This window comes from Micromys minutus (genome assembly GCF_963924665.1).
Source record: "Micromys minutus genome assembly, chromosome: 26".
Taxonomy (NCBI): domain Eukaryota; kingdom Metazoa; phylum Chordata; class Mammalia; order Rodentia; family Muridae; genus Micromys; species Micromys minutus.
In genome coordinates, this window is record NC_137961.1 from 11136815 (window position 1) to 11158621 (window position 21807).

The 21807-nt window shown below is 39.3% G+C and overlaps 1 protein-coding gene across 1 annotated transcript; it reads right to left on the minus strand.

Annotated features, from left to right (window-relative positions):
• Positions 1-20425: 20425 nt before the first annotated feature.
• LOC308437430 (protein MFI-like) lies at positions 20426-21373 on the minus strand (the record flags this gene model as incomplete). Its single annotated transcript, XM_080938525.1, has 1 exon — positions 20426-21373. The coding sequence occupies one exon, from the start codon at positions 21371-21373 to the stop codon at positions 20426-20428; it is 948 nt and encodes a 315-aa protein (XP_080794651.1).
• Positions 21374-21807: the final 434 nt, after the last annotated feature.

Here is a 21807-nt window from a genome sequence, read left to right on the forward strand (position 1 = left end):
TGGTGTTCTGCTCTATATAAAGATCAGTGTGTTAATCATCTATTTTTAGAGAATCTGTATCTTGCTGTAGATGGGAGTTCTGTAGAGACCAGTAACTGGAAAACCTGCAGAGATTGAGAGATATTTACATACTCAGTTCTAGATGAAATTTCTGCACCAAAACCCCACCCTGACCCCCGGAGCTCAGGGAGTTATGCTGGAGAAGGTTTTGTGGGGTTTTGTTGTTGTTGGGTTGATTTTGTTCTACTTCATTTATTTATAAAAAGGATTCTGGGGGTGGAATACCCTCCTTGTGAGACAAGCACTTAGGAATTGAGTTACCTAAGCCACCTACCCAGTACATCTTATTATTTATTTCTTTTAATAAAAAATATCAAGTTGACTGTACTGCACTTGATACTTTGCCCCTCTAGCCATAGTCCCCTGGGTAGTTAGATTAAGGATCTGTGCTACCAAACATGGAGCTGGGGGTATTTCTTTTGTCCAGTTGTGTTCTGTAATTGAAATGGACCTGAATTTGGTTTTCAGAAATGTCTATATTTAGAATAGTAGTGAAAATTTGAGGTGGTGTCTCACTCTGGAACATAGTGCAGGCTTGTTTGATTTCAGGACAGTAAAATATAATGTGTTTTTTGGGCAAAGATTATGTAAGCTTATAAACAGGTCCATGAAAAACACTGGCTGCTTTTTGGCGGATGTCTTTCAGCTGTGGTGTAAACTCTTGAGATCTTAGATACTGTATGAGCTGATTTGACTCAACCACAGGGGACATGAAGTCCATGCTGCCTGCTTGCCTTTGACCATGTGTTCCTTTGCTTCTGACTCAAGAGTCTCATTTTTTTTTTGCCAGAATACACAAACCACAGAGACATACTTCTTGGCTTGTAAGTAGGGAAACTTCTGAAACAATTCTCAGTTCTTGGCTCAGCACTGTAAGGAAAGCACATTGTTTCACTTGCTGGAGTCTACATCAGCCAGGCTTCCTAGGGACAGAACTAAGTAAACAAACGATAGGTTTTCAGCTGTTCAGACACAGGCCTGAAAGCTCTGGTTGTTTTGTGGCTCTTGGAATTGCTGAACAGTTACAGCTAAGCCCAGCAGAAGTGTCATATGCTTGTTTAGAATTCTACATGTGAGGATGGATCTAGAATCTTCTACTTGGGTGCTGATCAAATTGCTCTCAGTGTAGATTGCCAGAGAACAGAAGCTAGAGGAGGTATCCTCAAAAAACAAAACAAAACATTACTAAAATCATCAAAATGATAGGACACTGAGCCCTACCATCTCATCCATATTTACCATTGCTTGTCGCCCTTTATCCCCTCCTTATTCTCCTTCCCCTTCTATTCCTTGCCCTCTTCCCCTCCTCCCTGGTAGAGATTGAGACCAGGGTCTTACATCTTAATTTTTCTTCTGTGTATAGATGCTTTGCCTACTTGCATGCCTATGTACCCCTTTCATGCCTGATACCTGCATATGATAAAAGAGAGCCTACTGTTGTTCTAGTAGAACTATCTTGTCAAGCCAGTCATTCATTGGGCAGTCAGGGTCCACAGTTGGGTGAGACTAAGGCTTACACTCCTCCTTTGGCAGCATGCACAGTGCTTTTCAGCACCATGAATACTACTAGCTAGTGAGGTTGACACTTGCAGTTGAGGGTTAGTGTGAATTCTCCATGTTCAGTGGTTAAAAAATGAGGTAATACTGCCAAGTTCTAGAGGGTAATTAATAACTCAGGAAGTAGCTTACAAAGCTTTGGGTTGTTCATGGCACCTCACTGGCGAACAATTCAGAAGGCAAATGTATTCCTGGTACCAAGCATTTTTAGTTGCTAGTATGGGATGATCTAGCTTGTCGTTTTGGGCATATACCGAAGAGTAACTATGGAGAGTAACTATGCTCTTGTGTTGGAACATGGTCTATGTATGTAGCTGTGTGAGAATACTTCACAGTGCTTGAGAGAAAACTCCAAGAAAACATGACAAAAGTCCTGTGACCACATCTCTCCAAAGCCCAAAATTATTACTGGAGTGCTCCTCACAGCTGTAGTACATAGGAGTGCACTTGCTTTCAGTTGATGTAGCCTGAGACTGCACCTTTCCAAAGACACCACTCTATGTTTATTAGCTAAGTCACCGTCATCAGCTTCATACAGATAACCCCCCTCCCCCTTTATGTAATGAATTCAGTCTCTCCTTCACCTGTATATAGTGAACTTATGTCCTCCTTAGGGGGTGATGAGGCTTCTCCATCAGAGTTCATGGCTCACCCTCTCCCAGCTTTTCTGTAATTCATCTCTTCTTTTTTCATATCCTACCAGCTCATACAGAACAACCTCAAAGCAATACATGTTGTGATTTGCAAAAGGCAAACCCACTCATGCATGTTCACTGCTGATTTGTTCATAACTGTCAGAAAACTGAAACAGTCTAGATGTCCATCCACTGATGAATGAATAGTGAAAATGGTCACTTCCACAGAAATATTATTTAGGGAAAAATCATGTAATTTTATTTCAGTTAAGATATATTTAATAAAAGGAAATAACTCAATAAGATACTCAAAAGAAAAGAAGAAAAGAAAAATGAAATTGTAAATAAATTGTATGTAAATTTTATATAAATAAATTGAACTACATGTAATACTCCTGAATAAGGTATCCAGACATGGAAAAAGAAAGATCAGATGTCATCTCTCATTTCTTGTTGTTACCTTTCCATTTTTAGGTATATGTGTTCCATTTGGAACATACACATTGGTCAGGAATTTATTGAGGGTGATTAATGTCTGGGGTCTTCCATTGAGGGGAGATGAAACACAATAATCTAAAGGCTTAAAGGAGAGAATGGAATAAAAAGGATTAAATTAGGGTGGGGTTGGGAAGGCAGGGTAGAGAGGGAGTATCAGGAGTTTAGGATAACTGAACTAAGGGTTTTGTGAAAAAGCCATATAGAAACCTCCCAATCTCTAATGTCTGCTCACTGGCCCCTGACTGAGTATCTGGCACCCTTTCCATACCAATCCAGATTTCCCTCATGCTCAAACACTGTGGACTGAATCGTGCAAGCCTTAAGGTTTTTTAGTTCAACCAGCATTGGAAACCATATCTCAGGTCAGTCCTTACCAGGCAGCTTTTCCCCACTTCTCTCACTTCACAGGAAGGAACTGGAAAGTAGGAGGCTTATCTCTGTCCTCTCCTATAGAATTTACAGGTTATAATAAAATGATGTATGGGGCACATCTGCTCTTCCCACTGGCAGTGTTCGAGGTTCTGGTTTGCATATCAGGACTTCTCCTTTTCCTTGGGATGGGGGTCATTTTCTTCATGTCAGTCAAGTTGTGTCAGATCTACATACAAGCTTACCATGCCAAGTAACTGGTATAAAATCTGTGTGAGGACCATCAGGCAGTCTTCCAGAAATTTGAGTTTGAACTTGTGGTGTCACTAGGTTTATGGAAAAGCACAAAGTGGAGAAGTCTCTGCAGGGAGTTATTCCAGCTATGGCAGGCAAATTGAAAACCTGATCCTTTAATTTACATGAAGGTTCTCAGAGCTTCCTTGCATCCTGTTTCTTCTTCTTCTTCTTCTTCTTCTTCTTCTTCTTCTTCTTCTTCTTCTTCTTCTTCTTCTTCTTCTTCTTCTTCTTCCTCCTCCTCCTCCTCCTCCTTCTCCTCCTCCTCCTTCTCCTCTCCTTCTTCTTTTATTGATTGAGTCTTTCTGTTCTTTGCTGCTTTCCTCCATCTAAAACAGGACCAGTATGTGTGTGTGTGTGTGTGTGTGTGCGTGTGTTTATGTGCATTATTCATGTCTTGATGTGCACATATGTGTGTTTGCAGGTATGTATGTATATATATGGAATTTAGGGACAGACATTGGGTATATTCCCTAATCACAGTTTGATTAATTTTCTATTGCTGTGAAGAGGTTACGACCAAGGAATTCAAGCTGGGAGCTTGTTAACAGTTTCAGAGCTTAAGTCCAGCAGGCAGGCAGAAGTGGCACTGGGCAGTCGCTGAGTGCTTTTATATCCTAATCAATAAGTCAATCATTCAAACATATAGGTGTCATTCTCATTTAAAACACAGTGATCCCTCTCCTCATTTGCTGAGACTGGGTGGCCACTACACTCAGAGCTCATTGATTGGTTAGGCTGGTTGGCAAATGAACTTCAGAGATGTAGGTTTGCTCAAACAGTACCTGATTGTTTAGTTCGAGGTAGCAGGAGGATCTTAGGTCCTTATTCCTGTTTACTGAGTGCTTCTCTACCTGAGTCATTTCTCTTCTTTGTTCACATGGATAAAAATCTATTTCTGATGCTTAAATACCTTGACTATATTAGCTAATGCAATTTTCTTGTTTTTCCATTTTTGTAATAAAAATTGCTAAGATATTTAGAGCTTAACTTGACAGCTGATTCTAAGATTTCCACATAATTCTTGATGTCCACAATGACCTCATGAGACTGTTAACAGTATTTTTTGATAATTTACTTTTGAGCAAACCTAGACAGATAGAGATTAGCTAACTTACTTGAAATTACAAAGTGATGAACAAAGGAGATCCAGGGACACAGGCCTGGAGAGACGGTGCTCCAGGTAGCCGGGGAACAGAGAGGTCTGTGCTGAGCACTTGGAAAGTGCCCCCCCACCCCTGATTGGTTCAGGGGAGGAGGACTCCTGCCTTAGGGTGTCTGTTTTCAACCGGTGAACCATGTGTGCAGAACAGGCTCTCAGGCCATCTGCCACCAGGAACAGCAGAGATCCAGGGACACAGGCCTGGAGAGACTGTACTCCAAGTAGCCGGGGAGAAGAGAGGTCTATGCTGAGTGATCAGAAAGTGCACCCCCACACCAGATTGGTTCAGGGGAGCAGGAACCCTGCCTTAGGCTCTGTTTCCACCTGGCGGCCCGTGCTTGCACAACAGGCACTCAGGCCATCTGCCACCAAGAACAGCAGAGATCAAGGGACACAGGCCAGGTACACGGGAGAGACAAGAACCATTCACTGACAACAAGACCACGTATAATCACAGATAACAAGATGGCAAGAGGAAAGTGAAAGAACATACCCCAGGGAAACCAAGACAACCTGGTAACACCAGAACCCAGTTTTCCCATCACAGCAAACAGTAGAATGCCAAATATCTAAGGAAGTGCTGGACATCATTAGCCATCAGGAAAATGCAAATCAAAACAACCCTGAGATTCTACCTCACACCAGTCAGAATGGCTAAGATCAAAAATTCAGATGACAGCAGATGCTGGTGAGGATGCGGAGAAAGGGGAACACTTCACTGTTGGTGGGCTTGTAAACTGGTACAACGACTCTGGAAATCAGTCTGGCTATTCCTCAGAAAACTGGACATAGTACTACCTAAAGACCCAGCTATTCCACTTCTGGGCATATACCCCAGAGAAGCTCCAACATACAACAAAGGCACATGCACCAAAATGTTCATAGCAGCCCTATTTATAATAGTCAGAAGCTGGAAATAACCCAGATGTCCTTCAGTAGATGAATGGATACAAAAATTGTGGTACATTTACACCATGGAGTACAACTCAGCTATCAGAAACAATGAGTTAATGAAATTCTTAAGAAAATGGATGCACCTAGAGAATATCATCCTGAGTGAGATAACCCAGTCGCAAAAGAACAGACATAATATGCAGTCACCGATAATTGGATACTAACCCAGAAAGTTCTAAACACCCCAGAAACAACTCACAGACTATATGAAGTTCAAGAAAATAAAAAGGAAAATGAAAAACCATTATGCTTAATCTTTACATACCAAGAAAACTTTGACTAATTCCAGGTTATATCTTGTTTTACATGTACTTTATTCTCACTGTAATGAGTAAGATTTTTAATGCATACTATAAAACCTTTAAAAAAAAAACCAAGTACTGACAAAAATGTATCCGTATACTTTTGTGCAAAAAATGCTTAAAATCTGTACATTTATCTTTGTTTTTTAAAATAAAGTTGTTCAATTAAAAAATTACAAAGCTATAAAGGTAGGTATTGTCCTTTCAAAATGTTTCTAATCATGAACAGAAAGTCAATGTATTATTTTGATTCTGCAGTGCTTTTTATGATAAACATAAAAGTTACCATTAAAGATGGCCCTTTCTTACCTTCCTGTAGATGCCATTGTAGTTATTTGATCTCTCAATGTTTGAGACAAACTCTTGCTTGCAGAATTGTTTTTACTCTCTTATTAAAAATTCCCTCCTATATATGCCATATGCAAGGCACCTATCAGAATGCCAAGATACGGACATGTTAGCCACAGAGCAAATCTATGGGAAAGATGCCTAGCAGGCGCTGACGGTTCTAAGTGCTACTGAACAATCTATTCTGTGTTGTATACTGTTCCTAGGCCCTAAAAATCTAAAGGTGATAGACAGCATCCACACAGCCTGTTAAAGAAAAATGTTATCCGACTATCTGTTAAAGATGGCATTCAAGGTCCTAGAGAAACAGAATCTTGTGGTAAGAGAGGGAATGGAGCCACCTTTGACTTCAAGGACAGTAAATGAGAATTTATAACCAAGGGACAGGATGGAGAAAGTCAAAGGAACAATACTAAAATGTAACAGTAAAGAGACATTGTTTACTTGCACAGGGTTATTGCAGAGGCCAGACCAGCTGATAAAACACTGATGTGGTTAGGTACTGAGAGTCCTGAGTTTTCACAATTTATCCAGGTTCTTTGAATCTACAAATTTATTCTGTTGAAATACTGCAAACTTAAAGGACCTGACTACGGCTTTGGTTAAAAAACAGTTTTTTGGTCAAGCCCAAGAAGTTCATAGTTAAAATGTGAAGGGGGTGAGGGAAGAGTTTCGAGAGATGGCTCAGTGGTTAAGAGCACTGGCTGCTCTTCCAGAGGTCCTGACTTGAATTCCCAGCAACCACATGGTGGCTCACAACCATCTATAATAGAATCTCGTGCCCTTTTCTGGTGTTTCTGAAAACAGCTACAGTGTACCCATATAATTATAATAAATAAATCTTTTTTTTAAAAGGTGACGGGGTAAATATTTGAGCTAGAAAATGACTTAGTTTTGTGGCAAAGTGTTTTAACTCCATTCTCGACACAGGTGTCACTGCAACCTCTTTTCTAGACATAAATTATTTGCATACGTGTATCACAGTGATGCTTCTGTGAGCAGAAAAGGAAACAAATCAATCCAAAATGATACATTATGTCAAACATGTACTTGGCAGGAGAAAGCATTTTTTTTACATGTTGGGATGTACATCAGAAAGCCACACACAGCTTCAGTTGTATAGGTGACATTCCAAGTCCTCAGCCTCACACAGCACCCTGCTTCCCACATGACTATACCCCAAGTATGTGCGATTTTCATTTTCTCACTGACTTCATTCTGTATAGTAATGAATTAAATCTAACGTGCCAAGGAGGAAAGTGTATTTATAGATAGCTATTGCAAGCTTGCAGATTTACCTTAAAGTGGGAACTACCTATATAACACAAACCTAAATACTGGTAACTTCCACCATAAATCAACAAGCAGAAGATTGTGATTGTAAATCAAAGACTTACATCGGAGCGGGGAGAAAGACTTGAAAGGTGCTTTGACGATGCTGTTGGATGCAGGGATGACTTTCAGCTGTGAGACATCTCTGTGTGCATGACATTACTGATGAGACAATATAAGGCCCACGAAACTCGCTGAGCTCCCAAAACTTTTGTTTCAACACCATATCTGTTCAGTGAATCTATCTGTGCAGGACCCTTGATATGGCAAGTGTCAATCAGAAGGGGTAATGACATTCTTTTCTCAGTCAGCCTTTGGAACTCTAATGGTCTGAACGTTTCCGGTACATAAATTTAGCTGTCAACTATGATTTTTATAAAATCCAATAACAAAATAGTTCAATGAAAGTTTTGTGTCTAAATGGAGACATGACAGAAGTATACATTAAAAATTTGAAGCTAAGATGGAAGACTGGCTATTTTTCAGTTGAAAACATATTAGCAAGCCAAATTTTACTTTTCTATATCTTTATAATGAGGCTAGCAGCTCATCTAAAGTTAGAGATATTGTGAGTACTGTGTTTCTATTGGCCAGAGAGGCTCTGAAGGAAAAATTCATAGGACAAGATGAAAATAAACTTTTAAAGAATGTGCAAGAATAGCAGAAGCCTTCGAAATAGAAACATCAGGAGGAACCAGGAAGGGAAAGTCTTCTAGAGAAGGCATAGCCCATTATCAGGTGATACTGGTGGGCTAAGGAGTAATGGAGGGAAAATACAGAGCCTGTATGGCCTTAGAGGTATGACTTGGTACTGGTACACAGGCCTCATGTTTTGGTTGTGGCTCTGTTTGGCTTGTTATACTTCATAAGACATGCTTAGCTCTCAGTTTATGAGTAAGGGTTAGAAAAGACTAAAGGACTTCACAAAATGGGAAGAGAAGAAGTTGCCTTTTTACTATACTCTAGGGTCTGGAATGTTTCCCTAAGATTGTGTTGTTAAGGTTTGTTCTGCTGTATGGAAATACAAAACTTAGGAGACAGTGGTATGACCTTGGGTCTGGAGGTTTGAGGTCACTGGCCTTGTATCTTCTTTTCCCTTCTTATTTTGTTGAATATTTTCTTTACTTAAATTTCACATGTTATCCCCTTTCCCAGTTTCCCCTCTGGAATCCCCCTATCTCATCCTCCCTCCATCTGCCTCTATGAAAGTGTTCTCCCAACCACCCACCGACTCCCTCCAGCCTCCCTGCCCTGGCATTCCTCTACATTGGGTCATCAAGCCTTAACAAGACTAAGAGCCTCTCCTCTAATTGATGCCTGATAAGTCCATCCTCTGCTACATATGTGGATGGAGCCATGGGTCCCACCATATATACTCTTTGGCTGGTGGTTTAGTCTTTGGGAACTCTGGGGCATCTGGTTGGTTGATATTGTTCTTTCTGTGGGGTTGCAAACCCCCTCAGCTCCTTCAGTCTTTTCTCTAACTCCTCCATTGGAGACCCAGTTCTTGGTCCAATGATTGGCTGAGGGCATCTCCATTAGTACCTTTCCTCCCTTCTCCTTTTTGTGCCCTGCCATGAGACAGGTGGACCTTCTGAGCCATGTATTCTCCCAACGACAGTGCATTATCATGTTTCCGATGCAATCAAGCCATTCTGACGTGAACTGAAAATTTCAAAACAGCAAGAAAAAAACTATTTGTCTCTTTTTGCCATAGATTTATCTATTTTATATGAGTGTGGCATTTATGCTACTGCATGCATGAAGAGGACAAACCCCAGGAGTTGATTCTCTTTTCTCCGGTCCAAGTAGAACTCAGGTGCTTGGGCTCACTGGCCTAACCTTTGCATTTTTAATTAGATTAAAAAAAAGATTAGATTGTGTATTTGTTAGAGCTATGAACACTAATTTAATTATCTGTCGGGAAGGGAAGGGAACAAGAGACTCTTAATAACGGAATAAAAGGAAGATATCAGAGGAGAAGAAAGGAGCAAAGGAGATGCCCAGATGCTGCATAGAATGGGGAGCAAAGAACTGCAGTGAGCCTGATCGCTTTTCTGTGGAATTTTCCTCCCACATTTTTGTCAAGCTCTCAGTACATTTTTTTTTACCCGGCTACCTACTTGGAAGACTATAGTTTGAACAAATAATGGAAAAGAATTTCATACCAAAAATAGATTGCTTTGATATAAAAGAACACAGAGGGGCGGCTGGGGACTCAAACTGGGGGTTGCCATGGAAAGACGAGAGTGCCCTCCTTGTATTTTCTCCTTTCTAGATAAGTAACATATAGTTAGAAGTAACTGGAAATTTTCAAAGGGAAAGATTTAGCACTTGTCTTCCAAGATCATCTGTTGTTTGTACTAAGGGAATAGTTGAAAGCCTTGGAGACAGAAAGACCTGCAGAGAGATGGACAGTCTTGGCTGGAGGAGTGGGAGAAAAGCCAACAACCTTGCAGCGTTCTTTGGGTCTTTGCTGTAAGAGGATGGGCAGAGATTGATGGAGCTGGAAGAGTTTCATTTTATATTTAGGTTGGGAGGTTGGAACATTTTTGCATGCTGAATAGAGCTGTAGGAAGTCTATTGTTTCTACATAGCAGGCTCACTCTGAAGGTGATTGGTTATGACTCAGATGCCAGAGCAGAGAAGGCAGAAAGTCTACTGGCAGTAGGGAGCACACTCTGATCAGAGCGCATTGGTTGGGAGCCAGTGCCAGAGCAGAGATAACAACTAGGGCACCAGAAAGCAAGTCTTAAAGGGACAGTGTGATGCAGCAGAAATGATGTTTGTCAAAAGGAAGCTGTCACTCCCGGCCTGGGAAGTCACAAAGAACATAGTGCACCAGGTGCTACTATTCTCTGCCATGTCTTGGTCAGGAATCTAAGCTGGCTACCAGAGCTAGAGGGCCAGATGATGCAAGCTTCCTCGCTGGTTTCTCTTAATAGAGCCTTACTGACCCGTCATAGACATGGCTGTTGCCTACCTCCAATTGTCATTGTATCACCATGCTTAAGAAATAGTTGCAAAAGAGCCTCAGAATGAATTTTATAACTTCAGAGGGCTGCATTGAGATGGTCAGATTGTCAGACTAGTGACAGGTACAATAAAAGTTATTTATAAAATGCACAGAGATGTCCTGCTCCACCTCGACCAGCAAGGAAGACACGACCCGGGGAAGATCTTCTTCGAGCAGTTTATTCAGGATCCTTGAACAAGCTTCTGCTTCTGTTTCAGCCTTTGTTTCCGCTCCCGGGGGAGGGAAGGGAGCAGGCTAAATACTCTAGACTGGCAAACCATAAGCTGCCACGTGGGCAGTGCAGATAGGCTGTAACCATGCGGAAGTTAAGGAGCCAGGCAAGTGCGTCCAAATAAGGAGTAGTTTATTACAGGGAGCGCTTGCCATAGGGAAAGTGGAGGGCAGAGGTCGGCGCCATCTTTGGGGCGCGGCACAGCGCAGCTCCCTACACAGAGAAATGAAGACAATTTAGCTTGAAGAAGACAACCGAATGCAATGCCTTGCTAGATATATGACAGATGAATGAAGGTATGGATGATGGAAGATGTTTGATGGGGTGATGGGAGGAAACACAAAACAATAGAAAATACAACTGTGGTCTTTCAGTATTGCAGGGATACCTGCATGAATGGATACATGGGCTTCCATGTAGACTTGAATTATTTAGCATAAAGTAGAAATTAAATATGATACAAGTCTTCATATACAAATTACATATGACAGACTCTCTCTCTCTTCCTCTTTCTCTCTCTCGCTCTCTTCTTTAACATATAATAAAAGAGGAATTTACTAGATCCAGGCTATTGACACAAGCCAATAATCTTAGTACTTTGGAGGTTGGGGCCAGTGGATTGCAAGGAACGGGTGAGAGAAGTCAACTGGGACATGTTCAATATAGGAACATGTAGACTAGTGATTTCCTGACTCCAGCCTCCTTCCTCCCTATACATATGTATATATATATATATATATATATATATATATATATATATATATATATATATATGATCATAATATCATCAGTTTTATGAATTCAAATTTTCAGGAGTGAAAACATAACATGTGTTCAAGATTCTAGCACATTGATTGGTTGACTTGAACCTATACCAGCTGGAATGTTGGAGGTCCAGAGCCAAATTGTCTTAGCCTATCATTACTCACTTTTAATAACCATTAATCACCCACCATTGAATCTGACATAATGCCCTTATGGATATCAATGAATCCTTTTGGGATGTCTTAGCAGACCACTTGCTTCCATTAGTCCAAACGCCAAACATGCCATCAGCTAGAATCTTACCTAGAGTTAATATTTTCCTGCTTTGCTGGTAAATAAATTAGAATATTTACTTAGAAAATGAGAAAAATTGTACTCTGTCTATCACCACTGTGGAATATATTCCTCTACTTCCTGCACAGCATTTTCTCTGTATCATCTATTCTAAACCAGTCCAGGACAGTGGGGCTGAGACCCTGAACATCAAGCTCAATCCTAGTTCTAAATGATTTTCAGCTGTCATTAAGACAATGCATTAAGTATTGGGACTTCTAATAGATTTGGTCTAACTGAGGGTAAGAATAACTGGAACCATTTTTTTTCTGTTATGTATGTTTCTCCTAGATCCTATGATAGATACCTCTACAGAAAAAAAAAAGTCCCAGCCAAGGTTCCAAAGGAGCTATCAAGTTGTTCATAAAAATAGGAGTTGGGTGGACCTAAATAGGCAAATCAGGTAGGTGGATGTCTTTGTAGATCAAAGTTTCTTTAGATATTTTGTCTGAGAGAAATAGTGTCATTTCCTACTAAGAATTATGGGCTCCTGGACATCTTGGCACTTGAGCTCTGGAGTAAAATTTAGAATACATCTCTGACACCAATTATTTCTGTAAAAATTACACACATATCTCTTAGGTTAAACAAGAGACTTGCACAACATGCTTTCTTGGTGCCTTCCTGATCCTGACTTGTGGAATTCCACTCTCATCACACATCATGTTAATCACATTGCTTTCATGGTATCCTTGGGCCACATCTGCCTTGGGAAAACACAGTCATGGATAGACTAAACATCCCTACCCCCTTTATAGAATTGACACATAGTTTGCTCCATTCACAGATAATTTGATAAACTACATGGAAAAGTAAATTTTTGCATAATGGGCACAGGCACTGTAGGGTTATGATCTCTGAGGGAATTGAGGTAAGTACGTCATAGCTTACATTTTATAGTTTGCTGTAGTTATAGTTTAAACATGTTCCCAGGGATTAGTGTATTGAAGGCTTGGAATTCAGCGTGGCTAACTGGGCATAGTGGAGCCATTAAGCAAGTGGGCTTAGTGGGAGTTATAAAACTAGCTTTCCCCTGTGCTTTGACTCCCTATTCTGCTATGTGATCCTTTTCACACATTTTCTGCCACTATTATGATTCCTTAGAATCAAGAGCCAACAGCATCATGTCCTTGGACCTTCATATAAGTGACTTGGTATGTAACACTGCCCAGTTTTAGGCATCTTGTAATATTACCAGAAAGTGAAGGCACATTTGTATTTGTTTTTGTTAGAAGCTGGAGAAGAAAGAATCCAAACACTACCTGGAGGTCTCTCTGTACTGAAGAGACAGTGTTTCAAATTTTAGGATTGTTAGGGGCCTGTAATCTTCAGACACTAAGAGATGACAGATAAGTGATGTCTATCTGCATGTCTGATTTTTCTGATGAACATTCAGATGTTTATAGGCAGATAAACTCTACAATGTTAGAAGAAGAACAGAGCTCAGTGAGAGGTGCTAGGTCTTTAACTGCAGCTTGCCATGACATAGACATTTAGATGAAGATTCATGGCATTCTTTGGGTTTACAAAAGGATCAGACCTTGGTCTGATCAAAGATTAACACTGGAGCTTTACAAAAATCCAGAAGATCATCTGTACAAAACTTTGAAAAAAAGAAAAGAACAATGACAAAAAAGGAAAAAAAAAAACACCTTAAAGATACAGCTGAAGAGATACTTACCTGGAACTCCAAACAAAGGCACTATTTGTAAAAGTACACACAGAAAATTAAACATTTATCCAAGTAACGTAGGAACACCCAGAAGACAATAAAAAGAAGTGGGTGGAGAAAAGACAGCACATAGCCAGGAGAAAACTAAGTCAACAGAAAAATTAGAAAGGACAAAAAAAAAGTGGAATGAGCAGAAAAAGGTTTAGGAAATTACTAATAAGCACAGAATTTAGAGGAAAGCAACAATGTGAAGAAAAGGAAGACAACGGATTGAATGGGGACCAGTGTGAACAAAAGATACAGAAGAAAAGCAATAGATGTAACAATAGGTCAGAGAACTACTCAGCCTATAGGAAACAGAAAACAAGAAAGAAATGTCATTAGCCTTTGCATCATTAGCAGGTGCTCTGACATGCATGTCATTGAAATCAGGAAGACTGAATGACAGAGAAACATATGAAAATGTCTCAGCCCTACCAATGTTGCTTAAACCCATACACCTACAGATCCAAGCAACTTAAATGTGAAAAGTACAGAAAATGTCCACAAAGTGCATCATAATAAATGCTTAAAATAGCAATAAAGAACTGGATAAGCTGTATGATTGTGGTGGTGCATGCATTTAATCACAGAACCCAGGCAGATCTTTGTGAACTGGAAGTCAGTCTGTTCTACTTAGCAAATTCCAGGACAGCCAGGGCTGTTAGGGAGACCCTTTCAATAAATAAAGAAAAAAAGAAAAGAGAGAGAAAGAGAGAGGAGGGGGGAGAGAAAGAAAGAGAGAGAAATAGAAAGGGAAATAGAGAGAGAGAAATAGAGGGAGAGGCAGAAGGAAAAAAGACAGGCAGGAGGAAAGGAAGGAAGGTAGGAAGGAAATGAAAGATATGAAATAACCCTCAGAAACATAAACTTAACATTAGAAAAATTGTTGCCACAAAACTCTGGAGTAACCCTTAAGGAGCTGAATGTAAAATGGTGCCAGAACACAATTTCTTAGCCAGTAAGAATAGCTTTCTAACTGACAGTAAAGACTACAACTGACAAAAAGCTAGAATGTCTTCTCCCTGGATAACCTGCTCATAAGAAATGATATTAGAAGTCTGAGAATGCCGGTAGAAGGAAAATGACATGAAATGAAAACCTGAATCTATATTAAGGAGGAAAGACTACTAAAAATAATAACAGATTGGTAAGTCTAAAACTATAATTTTACTTATGTAAGTCTTTAAAATAATTTCAGGGAAATCATGAATATACAGCAGTGTTTGTAGTGTGAGCTGAGGCATACCACAATGACACAAGGCTGACATGGGAAACATAAAACCTGCCATTAGAAGTGGCTCTTCTTAGTAAACTGTGTACATAGGCCATCACCACAGGAAGGGTAAGGCCTCAGAAAATGAAGGAACAAGGCAAAGACATATAAAGGAAGGTTCCACGTTCCCTCTGTCATTGTTTCAGTATATGTACAAAAGGAAAAAAAAAAAAACAGGAAGTGTACTGAAAATGTGAGCAATGCTGACATTGCTGAGTAGTTGTACCTCAGTCACAATTATAGGACACTCCACCCAACTTGGTAAATAATCTATTATCAGTGTATTGAATCACCAACCAACATCATTTGCTGAACCATACAGGAAACCAAAAAGAGTCAACAGATTTATAAAGGTAAAAATGCAGAGGCTATATATACAAGGTCATAAAGGTAATATGCTAGAAGAAAAGTTTTAGAGTCTGGAAAAATGTCAAGGTATTTGAGAATTAAGCAACATTCTTAGTATCTCATGGGTCAGAAAATAAATATATTCTGACTTTTTTTTGAATAAATAGAAAAGCTGGAAGTGTTTTGGTTTGCATGATAATGAAAAGCACAAACCAAAACAAACAACAAAATGGCAATCAAAGAAACAAACAAACCACATCTCAGTGCTTCTGTGATGTTGGCTGAGGAGATGGCTCAATGAGTAAGTGCTTACCATGTAAGTGTGATGACTCAATATCCTGAACCCACATAATAAGATGTATGCACTTGTAATACCAATACAAGGGAGGCAAGGAAAGCAGCCAGATCTTTGGGACTTTGCCAAGCTTGCTCAGTAGTAAAATTCAGGTTAATAGGAGACCACTGGAGAGGCAGAGAGCTTTTGAGGAGCAACACTTGAGGTTGACCTCTGGCCTCCCATGTCAATTCAATATATTTTAGAGTCATTTGGGAAGAAAGAATCTCACTTAAGAAAATGTCCTTTGTGGGCAAGCCCATGGGAACATTTTATTAATTTATGATTGACGAGGGTTAGTCAATCCCACAGAGATATCTATCACCTCTATGTAGGTGGTCCTGGATGATATAAGAAAGTAGTCTGACTCCTGCCTCCCCAGAGACAACAGCACTCAAAATCCCAAGTAAGCCTACACCTGCAGACCACCAACACTCTCCTAGTACCTGCCCACCCTATCCCTATCTACCTATCTTCCCCTCATCACCATATCCTGGTCCACACCTGAATTACCAGAGGTCATGCTGACAAGCTGAACCCCAGGTATCACCCCACCTATGGACTACTAACACTGTCTCCTGCCCTCCAACCCTTCTCCAAACCACCCCTCTTATCTTTATCACCACAACCTGGCAGAAGTCATATGCTCTACCAGAGGCCTTCAAAACCCCAAAGAGGCTGTTTACAGACAGACTACCACCAATCTCTCAGTGCCTGCCCAGTCCACCCCAACAGACTTTCCTCTCCTAGTCACCATATCCTGGCCAACCCCCAACTTTTGATGAGAACCCCCCAGCTCGACCACATAGTTTGCCAGAATCTTGCTCCCAACTCTGGTAGAATCCCACTGATAAAGCAGAGGACACCATGGCCATCAGAATTCCACCCACAACCTCCTAATCAACCACAGGCCAGTCTAGCCTGAAGGCATGGAGGAAATAAACCAAGGAACAAAACAGTCATCCAACAAAGATAAACTCAGAAATTGGCACCTAAACCTATAATTGCCACATACCTAGCTACCTAGATGACATCCAGAGCAACATATCACTATTGATATATTGATACACGAATATATCACGTGACCCCAGCTATCCTACTATACGGCAAGGCCTGAATATTCCAACACACCTGAAGCACAAAAAAATAACCTTAAAACCAACCTTATGAAGATGATAGAGATTCTTAAGAAGGAAATGAATAAAATACGAAGAAGTCAATAAATCACTTAAAGAAACACCTGAAAATCCAAATAAACAAACAAGCAAAACAAACTAAACAAAACAGCTGAAGGAAGCATATAAAACCATTAAAGACCTGAAAATGGAAATAGAAGCAATAAAGAAAAACAAAAAAACAAAAACAAACTGAGAGGAATCTGTAAATGGAAAATCCAGGTAAATGAACAGGAACTACAGACACAAGCATCACCAAGAAAATACAAGAGATGAAATAAAGAGTCTCAGGCATAGAAGATACAATAGAATATATATATATATATATATATATATATATATATATATATATATATATATATATAATATTTAATCTAGCAAAAAAGTTCCAGATATAAAACATCCTGAAAAATATAGGACACTATTAAAAAAGAAGCCAAGAATAATAGGAACAAGACAAAAAACCTTAGCTCAAAGATTTAGAAAATATTAACAAAATCATAAAAGAAAAAATTCTAACCTAAAGAAAGACATGTTCATAAAAGTACAAGAAGCTTACAAAACAGTAAATAGGTTGGAACAGAAATGATAGTTCCCCTTACCACATAATAATCAAAATACTAAGGTCACAGAAGAAAGAAAGAATAAATATTAACAGCTGCAAGGGGCAGAGACCAAATAACACATTTGAAGCACAAGGAAATAACCTTAAAACCAACCTTATAAAGATGATAGAGGTTCTTTAGAAGGAAATGAATAAAAAAGAAAAAAAAAGGCCTATTAGAATTACATGACTTCTCAGTGAAAACTCTAAAAGCCAGAAGGATCTGGACAGATGCCCTATAGACTCTATGAGACCACAGACACCAGCCCAGACTACTGTACCCAGCAAAAATGTCCATCAATACAAATGAGAAAACAAGCCATTCTATGTAAAAATCTATCTTAAACAATATCTATCCACAAATCCAGACCTACAGAAAGTATTAGAAGAAAAACTCCAACAGAGGGAGGCTAAGTATACCCAGAAAAAACACAAGTAATAAATAACCTCATACCAGCAATACCTAAAGAATGGAAGTTCTTGTGCAACAACAACAAAATAAAGAAAATTGACTTTCATTTGCCATTGATATCTCTGAATATCATTGGGCTCAATTCCCAATAATTACACAGACTGAATATGAGAACAGGATTTTGCATTCTGCTACATACAAGAAACATACTCAATATCATAGACAGACATCACCCTTAGGGTAAAGGATTAGAAATCCAAGAGCTAAAGTAATAGCCTTGTGGAAATTTTTGGTATTCACAGATCATTATGATTAATCTATGCTCAACAAGAAATCTGTTTCCAGGTTACGTTCTGTCCTACATGTACTTCATACTTATGGTAACTAGTGGGATTTCAATGCATGCTATCAAACCTCTAAAAGAATTAAGTGCTAAAAAATTATTCTTATAATGTTATGCCAAAATGCCTTTAAAATCTGAATATGTATCCCTCTTTTTTTAAAAAAATAAAGTGGTTAAAAAAAAGAAAGAAAAAGATCTTTCAAGCAAATTGACCTAAAAAGAACCTTGCATAGCCATTCTAATATCTAACAAAATGGACTTCAAATCAAAGTTAATAAAAAAAAGATGAGAGAGGCATTTCATACTCATCAAAGGAAAAAATCCAGTAGGATAAGTTTTCAATTCTTAATATCTGTGCCCCAAACAGTAGGGCACCCATATTTGTAAAGGTAAAAATACTATAGCTTAAATCATACAATGGTCCTCACACATTTGTAGTGTAAGACTTCAATTCCTCATTTCTGACAACAGACAGGTCATCCAGGCAAAAAGTAAACAGAGAAATACTGGAGCTAGCAGATGTTATGAACCAGATGGAACTAATAAATATCCACAGAACATTTCACCCAAGTACCCAAAACAATATACCTTCTCTTCAGCACCTCATAGAACATACCTCAAAACTGACCATATACTCTGTTTCAAAGTAATTGTTAAAAGATACAAGAAAATTGAAATAACTTCCTGCATCCTATAAGACTACCACAGATTAAAGCTAGATTTTAACAATAGAAACAACAGAACACTTACAAACTCATGGAAAGTGAACAGATCTCTACTGAATAATCAATCACCAGGTTAGAGGAGAAATAAAGAAATTAAATACCTCCTAGAATTTAATATAAATTAATGTACAATATACTTAAACTTATAGGACACAACGAAAATGGCTTGAATTGGCTCATTTCACTGGTGGAGAAATATCTTAGCAATGGCCATCACAATTGCTATAATATTCCACATATGCTGATTCATGCCAGTAACATTAAAATCCAGGAGTTTGAAGATATCAATAGATATCTTAAATAGCCATGAAGGCAATAGATGCCAATACATTTGGAAGAAAGGTCAGACTCAAGACAGTACATGTGGTGTGATTCCATTCATATACTAATTTAGAATAGACAATCTGAAGCTACAGGTTCCACAATGCAAAAGTGGGTGTTGGCTGCCAGAGTGAAGGGTAGAGAAAGAACATAGAAGAGCTGGGGGAGGATGCTTCCTAAATTTTGGTCATGTTGGTAATGTTAAAGAGTGGGACTTCCAAGGGCTGATGCGGGGCCTTAACAACTACAAGTGCCAAAAGATCATTAGCAAAATTGCTTTGAGCAGCTCTTTATTTTTACAGCATTAGCTTTCTTTCCATTTCAAGTACTGGAAATTGAATCTGATTTGAGAGAGCAGCATAAATAATAAGAGAAAGAGAACTATGTGCAATGTTCAGATGGCACAGCTGCTTTGTGTTTATAAAAGTGATGGAAAACTCAGTAAATATTTTATCCTATCAATGATCATAGATCTTATGAGAGCAGGGGAATGCATAATATATAGAGATATTTACTAAACAAGCGTTCTCCATGCCACTTATGTGAGCCATGGTGAGGAAAATAAGTCTTTCATCAGGAGAAAAGACAGTAAGGAACCAGTAGTGCACAGCACGCTCAGAGTGCTATAGCTTTAGAGATTAGAGGTATTTATCTTTTGTGTGTATAAGTGGTTAAATGTGTATTATGTGCATCATAGTACCAAATACCTGTAGTGGCCAGAAGAGAGTGTAGGGACCTATCTAGCTAGAGTTCTGGATAGTTGTGAATCACCACGTGTTGATAGGGACTAAACCCAGGTTCTCTGCAAGAAGAGCAAGCTCTAATGGCCAAGCCATCTCTCTAGACCAGTTACAGAGTGTTTCCTAACCAATGTATTTGCTTAAAATGCATTTCAAAAATATTTTACGCCATTTATATTTGGTTCAGTATTTCAAAAAGTCTTCATAGTATCCCACTGTGTGGTTGTACTGTTTATTTTTAAGCTGTTCTTTTCTAATTGGTTGATTACATCTCTCTTTTTTAAATAAAAAGACTAATAATAAAACTACTACTGTATTTATTACCTTACATACTTTCTGAGGGTATCTTTTTTTTTTTTTTTTTTTTTTTTTGCATTCGAAGTTTTAATGCCAAAAAATAACTACAGTTTATCAGAATACCGGGAGGAACTATACATTGTCCAGGGTAGTGTTTCTTCAGTATTCCTTAACTAAAAGCGATGCGTACACAAGTCATTGTAGTCAGAATTAGTAGTTTCTTGGCTTTTACTGGAAAGAGAGCTTGAAGAGCCATTGTTCAGAAAAGGAGATCCTTTATGGTTATATGCCAAACATGGAGTCGGGTGTCAATCTAGTGAAAGGTTGTTTTGTATAAACATTTTCAGAGTAATTAGAACCATCATGATATGCTGTCCCCTTTGTTTCATCTTCATCTTCACGGTTTCTCTGTAGGCTTTTCTGTATTCGCTGAAGCTTGACATCTTTTAAGTTAGCCGAAGAGTTGCTTGTAGCCGTTTCTCTCCAACTTGCAATATACTCGTCAAAGTTGAGTGTATTTGTCCAGTTCAACACTTTGTCTACTTCCCACTCCATCACAGAATCCACACCGCCATCTTCAATACTCTTGATTAGGCCTTTTGATGCTTTGTGAATTAGACCTAGAGTCTCATGGTCTGATGCCTTGGCCTCCAGGCTTCCCAGGTAGTACATTTGCCTCATCCACTCAATTTTTTTAATTTTTCTTTTCCTTTCCAGATCCTGCTTTCTCTTCAGTTTGGAGAAATGAAATTCACTTTCCTTTGTGTTCTCTACCACTTCGCTTTCGATCGGCATCCAGAATCTATAGGAGACGGGCCTCCAGCCGTTGTTCTCTACGCGGCGGTACCAGCCGCTGTTGTCCTCCACCTGAGGTGGATCATCTTTGTTATGAGATGTGTATCTTGCTGGAAGCTTTGTGTAGTCTCTAGGGCTGTTGGCACACAGATCTTCAATATGTCTGTGAGTAAAAATTTTATAGTATATCTTCGGCGGAAATTTAACCCCGCCCAGTCTGAATCGGACTTGGACGCCAGCAGCAGCATCTAGGAGCTCTGCCTCTTTGGGGTTAATGAACCTCACTATCTGGCGTGGCTCCCCTTGTCTTCTTAGGTCAATCAGACTTTTAAAATGCTGGAACACGGAGACATTAAGGAAAGTTTTCCAGGCCTTCTGAATGATTCTTGCAGCTACTTCCTGCTCTGAGTAATCTTGGGGCTGTTTCACAGACATTTGGAAGTTCTGTCTCGCTGGGCCCCGTGCAGGCTTCCAAATCCAGGAGCTCCCATTAGTAACTTTTGCCACAGCTGAAAGACCTCCGAAGGGAGACCCTCACTCAAATCTCAGGAGAGGCGCGCACCCAGCGAGGCACCGAGACCAGACTTGCTGCAATCGCATGAGGAAGTTTATTGAAAGTGAAAGAGTGAGATCTCAGGCCAGCATGCTGGGGTCGAGACTCATACACCACGCAGGGGTAGAGGAGTTCGACCTCTGAGGGTATCTTATTCTTGCTTTATTATTTTGCTTTGATTTCATGGGTGGTTTTTTTTTTTTTTTTCTTTTATTTTATTTCTTTTACTACCAAGAATGTTGGTTTACAGTGAACTATACATTTCTGTATGTAGATCCTCTCTGTTCATTTATTTTTTTTAAACGACTTTATTTTG